Source organism: Betta splendens, chromosome 1, assembly GCF_900634795.4.
Source record: "Betta splendens chromosome 1, fBetSpl5.4, whole genome shotgun sequence".
NCBI lineage: Eukaryota > Metazoa > Chordata > Actinopteri > Anabantiformes > Osphronemidae > Betta > Betta splendens.
In genome coordinates, this window is record NC_040881.3 from 14,582,512 (window position 1) to 14,592,828 (window position 10,317).

A 10,317-nucleotide genomic window follows, 5' to 3' on the forward strand; every position below is an offset into this window, starting at 1 on the left:
CATTCTCCTCTAGCTCTAATCCACAAGCCTCAACCTCAAACAGTTTTTTCATGTTTAGAGGATGACCCAAACTTTTTCAGTTCTGAAAAAAAAAAACATTTTGAACATTACCATAGAAGGAACTGAACACACACAAACGCACACATTAACCTCTTTCTTCTGCCCCCCTCTACCAACACAAAGCCCTCTCTGTTTGTAGACATTACTGCATGTGCAGCAAAAGCAAAAGGCCTAACGACCGGAAGTAAAAGGTAGAATAGAGCAAAGGGGTGAAGAAGGAAAAAGGAGAGAGAAGCCCTGTCACGGGGACGCTCTGGGTGGATAAAGTCTGCAGCAATGCATGGACGCATACTGTAGAATATTACCACCTGATGAATCTTATCTCTTCTGTAACTGTGTCAAATTTACAGTAGGAGGAAGTGAAAATAGTAAATATTACTCTAATAGTACAACAGAAAATGTTGGAGACTGTAGAAGCATGTAGTTCCAATTATTCCTCCTCTTTTCCCATACTTCCTGTTCCTCTGTACTGTTTTTTTCAATATAGGAAAAATTCCAAAAATCCATGTATAAAAAAAATACTACTGAAGCAGCATTGTGGGATCTGCTTATCTGCTCCCAGGGTGCCCCAGTAGCCACTAAATGGCGGAAACATTTAGCTCTTCTCTGATCTCTATCTTGAACCCAAACTGCTCGTAGGAATCACGCTCACAGACAGAAGCCAGACGGCAGCTTAGGTCTGGGCAGCCTTCACACGCACGCACAGGGTCACACTCGTTCTGTGCTGTTCTGCTTACGATTGAATTATACATTTTAGTGTCAGGTAGCTATTCAGGTGTTATCGCTCATTCTAAATCCCATCATAGTATGATAATTGAGATAAATATATGCCTTGTGCAAACCTAGGCCTGGTCTCTAGGACATTCACGGTGGTGCAGTAGTTATGATAGCGGTCCATTGTACCTTTCCTGCCTGAACACTAGAACTGCTGCTGCACAAAAAAGGTTATAAAAAAGAGACAAATAGGTATATTGTTTAACAAAACTCATGGCTCTCAAGTGACTGGATACTAGGTCATTTCTTGCAACTAAAAAGGACAGCGGAAGGGCTGAATACTACCTCATAGTCAGCAGAAACCTGGCCTTGCCTTAATATCTCTAGATATCTATATCTCTAATATCTATAGAGCTAAATGTACAGTATACGTTGATCAAACATCTGACGTACTGTCAAAAAGTTAGTGCTATCAGAGCAGTGTGGGAAACGTCTCTTCGCTCCATCGACAGTATAAGGCTCTGTCCATGGCTATATGTACGTTGCCACGGTGATGTGAGAAGAGAGGGTGGCGTGTCATGTGAGCATGTGTGATGTGCATGAGTTGCTATTATTAGAAATGGCTAATGTACATGTGGCTAAAATGTGACAGTAACACGGTGGTCAGACACGGGCTAATGTATGCACCGCATACTGCACTAGGGTGTGTGCATACCTCCAGGTCGTCTAGTGAGCGGGCCAGGCTGAGGCGTTTGGACCGTCCAAAGCTGCGTCTAATGGAGGAGCGCTGGGAAAGAGGAGGGAAGCCCATGGTCAGACCACGAAACCGCCCACCCTGGGAAAATGGAAATAAAAACGTGTACAGGTCACCTACGGTTGGCAGTACTATAAACCAGTGGTGAGTCAAAGATCTACGTTTAGATATTTCTTGCCCTAAATTTTCCTTTAGGGAAAGATAATATCAAAGGACAGAGGGGTCACAGGTCACTGTGGCAGATAGAGGATTACCAGGAACAGCTCAGGTCAATGGAAGTATCTCCATTTTCCATCCACCAGACAACACTGACACACTTCACTTAGGCTTCAGAGTTTTTAAAAGCATGTTTAAAAAATTGTCTCTGTTGAAAAGATTACAAAGTCATTAATGATTTTTAAACATCACTGGCACAGAGCTAACTTCAAAATGCAGTTTTTATTGTATACAGAACAATACAAGATGTAAAGAATGACATTTATTTTAATAAACCCAGGGTCCTGGGTTTACCGGTTTTACTGCCGGTTACACTGCTATGTTGCAACACTGCACGGGCTGCAGGGCTGGAATGTCTGGGTCTGTGTGTGTCTGTATGCGTTTGCTGTCAACCCTACATGACTGCTTGCTTTCTGGGATCTGTGCAGCCTTGTTAAAAAAGGTATGTTTATGATGGGTTACGCTCTCTCCGCGTAAATGTCAATTCCACATGTTAGTCACAGGCATGTACAGTCATGAGATTTGGCCTAAAGTCCTGCGCGGCACTCAAGTCGAAGCCACAACCGCACCCATGCTAGGAGACGCACACACTGACAGGCACCTTGACTGCATTATCATTCAAGCTTCACTACCTTGTACCTTCACTTAATACTCAATACTGTGAAAATGAAGCTTGCACTGGCTTGACATCCCAATTAACCTCTAACAAAGAACTGTAAGTGTCGTAATTGATCAGTGGTGACAGGATCCAAAGGCCAAAGTGCTGCTGAATCAAACAGGCTGATTAGCAGAAAACCTTCTGTTTCATCAGAAGATGACCAGTGGTGTTGCCTGGATACGGATTCAACCCTGCGTCTGGGTTTAAGCGTAAGATGTAAGCGACAGACATTGGACATGGAGCTCTGTTAAAGCTGGTATTGTTTATAATGGCAGTGGAGCTCAATGCAAAGGCTTCTTTAGGACGCAGCAGTAATGTGATTACGACAGGAAATGATGAACTGTGGACAGACTCAGCGGTGCAGAGGTTGTTCGCGTTGTGGAGAAACATTTAAAGCAGAAAAGGAAATCGATGTGTGCAGTTGGTCTCTCTAACACACACATGGACCCGTGTATGAAAAACCCAGAAGAAAAGAGCATCCTTCCTGTTTACAACAGCGCAGCTGTCGTAAAACCAGAGACATTCATGTCTGGATATAACCACAGCAGTAATATTAAGGCCAAACAAGTACTTCAAACTCCCAAGACGTCCACACATACAATATAATCGCCCTGTCTGATACATTTCAGTCTTCTAACTTAAAAATTACAATGACCTCTGTCCCACATTTAAGTTTTTTTCTATTTCCTATATAGTATTTTTTAACTGTTCTGCAAACCCAACTTTTTCTTTCTGAGTGCATCACAACCAGGTGCACTTTCTTTGAACAGGTGAACTTCAGTTCTAAAACCATTTCCATGATCTACAGCTTCTGTAAATGATTGTTAATTAGTTTCCCCTCCCAGAGCTGGGAGTGCCGGAGACATGCAGACCTTTAGCTCAGTCAAACAGTGCCACCATGCGGCAAACATTAACATGACACAAAGACCTTTACTGCATATATGATATTATAATATGCTGAATAGATAACAAGCTTACAAGGTAAGCAGGGTCAGCCAGGAACCTCTGTGTGCGTGTTCTCTCCGGTCTTCGTGGATCACTCCAGACATGCAGTCACGTTATTTGGAGATTCTAAATTGCTTTATAGCTGTGGCCCTATCATGGACTGATTAGCATCCCGCCCAGTGACAGCTGGGACAGGCTTCAGCACCCCACGGCCCTTACGAAGTTTGGATGATGGACGGATGGATGGTCTAATTTAATCTCATACAGCAACACTGTCATTAATTCTTTTTAATGTTGAAGATGCCGGAGTTGTACTGAAAGGCATTATATTAAGAGGTGGTTCAAATGTTAAATCTTTTTTAATTCCAATCAATTGTTATTGATTATTAATATTATTATTATAGTATATTTAAATACAATAGACTAATGAGTTGTGTGTTGTTCTTGCTCCCTTTCCTGCAGCTGTGCCTCTGCACCAGGACCACTGATGTTTTGTCTTCTCTTTGAAGTCTGGTTATTTGCAGACTTTGACCATCTCAGACAATTTCTGTGTGAGATTCCTGTGTGTGCGCGCAGTGGGCCCTGCAGTCTGCTGCCCTTTTATGGCTTTTATCTATGCTACTGTGAATACACACAGTTAAATCACAGGGATGAAAAGATTTATTATCGCGTCAGCATATGATCCAATGAACAAATAAGCTGTGTAGGAATACGTCATAAATTGGACATAAACTTGCCCCAGGATTCTGCCTTAGAACATATTTAGAAAAAGATATGAGGGCCATTGTTTAGGGAGCCTAACGCACCTTCCTGTCAATACCGGCCTCTACGCTGGCCCTTGCCTTGTAAACACTTCCTCTGATTGTCCCCTGGGGTCTCTGGGACCCTGTCTTCTTTGAGTGCCAGTGAGGTAGACAAGCGCTGACAAGCACCTCTCTAATATGTACATGTAGACAAGGACTTTATTTATCGCTTCCCACATACTTAAATAAATATGTTCATCAGCATTTCAACAGACAGGCTGTACCAATGCCGATGGAATATAGTCGTGATAAACATATTTACCTTTCACCATTTGAATGTCTTTCTATTTTGGAAGTGATGTTTAACCAAATCGCCTCTGAGTCTCATTACAGTTAGAAACAGGTGGTTTTCAGGTTGACGGCAGCTGTCTGGCTGGTGCATAATACATGATGTGATACTGGAGCAGTGGGGATTAATAACTTATTATTCCACTTGTATCAAGTCTGGTGAAAGAGCAAAATTGGCTGCTTGCATAATTTGCTATATGATTAGGACATCCGAAAAAGTTAATATGCTTTGTTGTAAACTGAAAATTTTAATCTGTGGGAGAAAACATCATAATTAATAGGCTGAATGAGTTGGAAGCAGAGGGGGAGAGTGCAGGAGAGAGAAGCAGCATGAACACAGATTAATTTATAGCCTCAATAAACTGTAGCCTTCGACGCATTCTATTCAGAGTAAATTTCCACAGCAGGGGTGTGTGATGGGGGATGCTACCTGCTGACCAAGATTCTCATCTCATGGTCATTTTTAACACAACTCCTTCAAAAACCCAACTCACAAAGTAACACATCATGCATCACAAAATGCCGTGTTATAGAAAGATCAGGAAAACAATTAATAAAACTCCACGAGCATCAAAATGTGCTGAATAAGGTGGTTTCAACTTTCAAAACCCTACCTTTTTCTCTCCCTCCTTGTTGTTCCCTCGCTTCTTCTCTCGTTCACCTCCTTCTGCTCCGGCTCGCTCCCTGTGCCCGGCACCGAACAGCTTCTTGGCCCACTCATCCTTCTGAACAGCCAGCCGGTGGGTGTGGGAATGGGGATGTGGAGGAGGAGGAGGCTGGCTTCCCCCAGGTGGTGGCAGGTGGTCTCCAGGGGCCAGCGGGGCCCGGTAGCGATCGGCCGGGATCTTATTCATGGGTGGGGGCAGGGTGCTGCAGTTGGCCGATGACCATCCGTCAGTGGATTCAGCGTAGGACTCCTGGTCGCTGCTCAGGCCCTGGAGGTGGCTGTGGTGGTGCTGTTGACGCCAGTCTCGTAGCACATGGACTGGCAGCCAACGCTGTGGCTCCACCCCGACTCCTCCAGCCCCTCTCTTTTCTCCTGCGGCCACAGCCCCTCCCCGCTTCCCTGGTGAGTAGTGGTGCGAGTGGACCCCTCGTGAGTGCCTTCCAGGCATATCAGGGTGTGCTAGAGGGAGAGGGTGAGGAAGGTCAGCCATGTGTGGATCGTGGCGGTAATGTCCATTTCGTAAAGCCGGAGGAGGAGGGGGAGGAGGTGGGTGGGAAGCTGCAGCTCCTAAGGTGGGGCTCCAGGCCTGCTGGGAAGAAGGAGGGCTGTCCCAGTGGCGTGGCCCAGAGACATGGTTGTGATTGGGGGGACCGCCGAGGTCTACTAACAGCACCCTGTTGCTTTTCTCTTCTGGTAAAAAATTTCCAATTCCACTGTCACTGTTGCTGCTGGTGCTGTGGTTCTGTTGGGCATCATTGTCAGGATCGTGGAAGGCCCGGGCCCGGACCCCCTCAATGTTGTCTCCCATGTCCCGGTAGAGGACAGAGACGAACTGGAGGAGAGGGTGAGAACTGGGGGGGAATTCCAGGCAACCTCCTGTGTCTGGGTCGGGAGTACACTCAAAACCAAACCTTCTGGATATGCCTGCATGGACCTGAGGAAACAAACGCAAGGGCTTCAGTTGCGTTTCCACCTACTGTAAACGCACATGAATATATTTGAACCATTATTTAAAATATAACTGGTGTTGCATCTGATTAAAACGAATACATTTCATCAGATTAAAGCTTAAGTCTTAAGGTAAGGTTTGCAATGTTTATATTATTTACACTTAGTCATCTGGAACCAGTGTGGACAGGACTAGTGCACAGTACATTTAACAAAATGAAAAAAGTAATAGCACCTGGTGGTGGCAGAGGTCTGGGTCCACAATGAACACGTGGCAGGAAGTCCTCAAACCGCCCTCCTCATCTCTCCCGTTACTGAGAGCCCGGTCGTCGTGGTCGTCCGTGGCCTGCATCGTGACCAGTCCGAAGAATCGCCGGTCGTCCGGGCAACATGCGCTGAAGGCTAGTTTTTCTGCAGGATACGTGGCCAGAACCTGACCTCTGTCACTGCACAGACGCACACTGTCATGCATGACCTGGTAGAATATAATTAATTCATGTTATATCATGATACCAGGCGGAATAGGAAGGCAATCATAAGTGTTAACATGATCAACAATAGTGACTATTTTTAACATTTACATATTATTAGGTACTGTTAAGAATAAGAATGTCTTTATTAATCCCAACTGTAATAAAGGCACTCTTATTCTTACTAACCGGATTATAAACATTGTTAACAAGTCAATGAAACAAAATCGCACCTTCATAAGAACCAGTGAATGAATCTTCTGCTCTGCCCTGAGGCGCCTCATGCTGCCTCTGATGGCCTGCAGGCTGTCATTCTCTAAACTCATCCCAGTGGAGGCCAGCTCAATAGAGCCCAGATACCCAACAATCATGCCCACGTTGAGGATACCCTCCCCAGGTTCTAAGCCCAAATCGCCCCCATCTCCTACATCCACGTCTTGCTCGTCTTGCTGGTGTAGGTGGAGTTGGCGGAAGTCTGCATCCAGGAAGACCGAGTCGTCATTCAGAACTTGGGCCATCTCCTCCTCAGAGAGTAAGTTGGGGTTGCTCTGGGAATGTGAGTAGCTCATATATGGAGGGAACTCCGGATCGGACAACGGACGGGGCTTGGATGACGAGTTGACCCCAGGTCTGTCCTTGTCAGAGCTGCTAGAGGAATGGCTGGAATTCTCAAAGATCATGTTGAAGATTCCTCCAGATTGCAGCTCCGCGACCACCTTCTCCGCCCGGTTGATGCCCAGCTGCTTAGAATCCAATTTGGGTTTGTACCAAGCCCCATGGGCGCCACAGCCCGACCTGCTGTTGTTGTTGTTGGCGCTGCTGTCGTAGAAGCCGTCCAGCTCGTCGTCGCTGGAGCAGGAGTCCAGGTAGGAAGCGGCGTTGGCGTTATGGTGCCGACTGCTAGTGCTGCGCTGGTGGTGCCGCCTGGGGCGCTCCCCCTCGGCGGTGACCAGCTTCAAAACGCCAGAGCAGCGTCCGATGAGCTTCACCACGTCTTCGTGCGATGCTTTGGAGACGTTGATGTCGTTGACGGAGAGGATGAAGTCTCCAGAGCGTAGCCCTACGTAATCTGCAGGGCTCCCTTTCAGGATGCAGCTGAGGACACAGGGACTCTGGCCAGAGAGCGTGAAGCCATACCCCGTTCTCCCTCTTGCCACCTCCACAGCACGGATACGACCCTGATGGACAGGGGGGTGAGGAGGCTGGGGCAGGTTGAGCCCACCACCACGCCTTTTGGACGATGTATCTGAACATTGCCTGAACATTGTACCAGGATACTTTCTTTGGTCCATTGACTCACATTAATTAGTTTTTAGACATCCCTGGGATCTGCTGAGTCAGATACGTGGGACATATCCAGTCTGTGTCTTCCCGTCAAATGGCTCTGCTGTCAAGCTGCTACGAGAAAGCGAAAAAGGGCAAGCAGTTCTAAATGCGGCAGAGTGGTGAGAGTTTGGCCTCAGTTGTGGCACATCCTTGCTATCCGTCCCATCCTGGTGTCATTCGCCGTTCCAGTTTATAGGGCAGTTAACCTGCAGAACAGAACGAGTGCGTTAGCGCAGCGTTTTGGTGTCTCTACACAAACATTTGTTGTCCAGATATACAACACATCACGTCGTCGTTCTGGCCTGTTTGCAACATATTAAAAACCAAGTGCAACGGTCGAAAGTGTTAAGTAAAACTTTGCATGCGCTGCTTTTTACGATGTACGGATTCTTAATGCATGGACGCAGTAGGAGAGTCAGTCCCACCTGTGTAGGCGGGGCTAGTGCACCTTTGTCCAATGAGAAGAACCTTTAAAAATAACGGGCGTTTACGCACCTGCAGATGAATTGGACTACTTTGCACGACGGCTAACTTCATTTATTAGAGTTCATGTTGTTTTATCGCTTGTTATAAACTTGGCTCGTGATTCTTTTGTGTTAAGGAACTAGCCGTTCACAAACGGTTATTTGACGTTCACTAAGAAGAGGTAGAGTTAAAGTTAAGACATGTCAACGTTAGCTGTTATTAGCTGCTGAAGCTTTTCCGTTAGCTTCGTTAGCTATTCATGCTACCAAAGTTAGCAGTGTTTGGACAGTAGATGTACCAAACACACGCTCATGCGTTATTCACTTAACACATAGAAATGCATGCTCTTCCTATCAGTTCGGGAAAGTTGCAAATAACTTTTTTTCTTGCCGTGCTGTTCCCAAGTGCTCCCACCCTTGCTTAAACTGCGGTCCCGCCCCCCGATTTCCAGCTTTGTGGAATGTCGGTCCGTTACCATGGCAGCGGCGGTGTACACAGACCCTTACGGCTTGTGATTGGTTTTCGGGACTGTCCGTCACAACGCGAACCGATATGCGAATAGAATTGACAAAAGTTAGATTGAGAAATCACAAATAAAAGTATCAGCGGTAGCCTGTTCCACAGGTGTCAAAACGAAGCATCAAGGCAGCGCCTTTTTAATTTAGCTTTTTTGAATTGTTCTTGGGTGTTTTTCTAAGTAAAGTGCATCGTACGGCCTTTAATCAACACACAGCACAGAGACAGATAGCACAGACGACAACAGCTGGCTGGAATACGTTTGAGTTGTAACGCGCCGATGGCTAAGTGGGAAGCAAAAAAGAGGATGCGGGTCTTTTTCATGTCCCGATTAAGACGTCCGGTGTAGCTGGAGCGCTCGGAGGGAAACTGGAAATCGACTTACTTGTCGTTGTCCGACGGTGATGCTGCTCGCTCGGTTTCCATAGTTTTGTAGCCAAGGTTGGATAGTTAGGTAAACTCACAGACGATGGGTAAACAAAAGAAAAGGCTGCACCATCTGGCGAAGTAGCCTTAAGAGGAGGGGGACAGGGAGGTGTGTTTAGAGTGGGCAACAGAGAGGGGAGTGGGGGGGGGGGGGGGGGGGGGTGTAAAATATTACAGAAAGAAATCCCAGCAACTTTGTAAAGATAGGAACTCCGTATAGGCCCCTTATAATAGTGTTGGTGTGAGGGTGAACTTGTGTCTAGGCTGGTACCTGGCTCCACTGTTTATTAAGGATCTAAGCGTACACCTTAAAACGCATTAACAACTGAGCTCATTTCTGCCAAAGAAACAGCAGTTTGAGATTTAGGTTTGAAAAACTGGTGATAATGTTATTTTCCTTTCTTCTACGGCACCTGGTTGTTTTATATCTCTTGCTCACTGTAATCATACATGCATGTGACCTTGTAAAGTTCACACATAAGAAGCGTTGTCCGTGCTGTTGTTTAATGCCATCAGGATGTCAGCTCAGTGCATCAGGACCCATATGGCAACAATCTGGCAAACGTCTTAATACCTTTTAATCTTGAACCGTCCAACTTAAAGGGCAGCAAGGAGCCCGTATGCGTGTTTCATCCTGTGTAATCTGCAAAAAAGAAAATTGCATAAAATGTGATAATTCCCTTTGTAGGACATCAGAGCTCCAACTAAATACCTGCTAACTGGCTTCTAATAGTCCACACACGCATGTATGTCAGCACATGCTGGTAAACTGTTGTTTTTCTGCCCAGCTCAGCCTGGTCATTTATTTGTTTGGCGCGCTTGACGTGGCTGGCGACAGCTTGGTGTTCCTGGCAGAGAGGAAGACGCACTGAAGTGTACTGGAGCATTTTAACGGTCGCAACCTCACCAGTTGATTGTGTTAGAGATGCACAACGGCAAAGTGTGTATGCGCGTGTAACGTGACCTGCAAAAAGAGGAAGATGACGACAGTTATCATAAACTAGAATTTAAATTTAATAGCCTTTTAATCAGCGTCTTCATTTTGAAAACACTACATGCAG

At 46.0% G+C, this 10,317-nt stretch overlaps 1 protein-coding gene across 7 annotated transcripts in view; it reads right to left on the reverse strand.

Moving 5' to 3' along the window:
- Positions 1–9,353, reverse strand: part of rgs12b (regulator of G protein signaling 12b) — a 33,761-nt gene extending 24,408 nt beyond the window's left edge. For 2 of the 7 annotated variants that reach the window (XM_029147857.3, XM_029147836.3), the window contains exons 1-5: positions 8,275–8,743; positions 6,757–8,055; positions 6,289–6,528; positions 5,053–6,039; positions 1,490–1,609 (exon numbers count right to left, since the gene is read on the reverse strand). In XM_029147857.3, the coding sequence (XP_029003690.1) occupies positions 1,490–1,609; positions 5,053–6,039; positions 6,289–6,528; positions 6,757–7,815 (2,406 nt within the window). In that variant the 5' untranslated portion in view covers positions 7,816–8,055; positions 8,275–8,743. Of the gene's footprint in view, positions 1–1,489; positions 1,610–5,052; positions 6,040–6,288; positions 6,529–6,756; positions 8,056–8,274; positions 8,746–9,215 lie in introns of those variants that run through there. The other 5 variants (XM_029147875.2, XM_029147866.2, XM_029147854.3 and 2 more) reach the window with 4 other exon arrangements.
- Between the last annotated feature and the right edge of the window lie 964 nt (positions 9,354–10,317).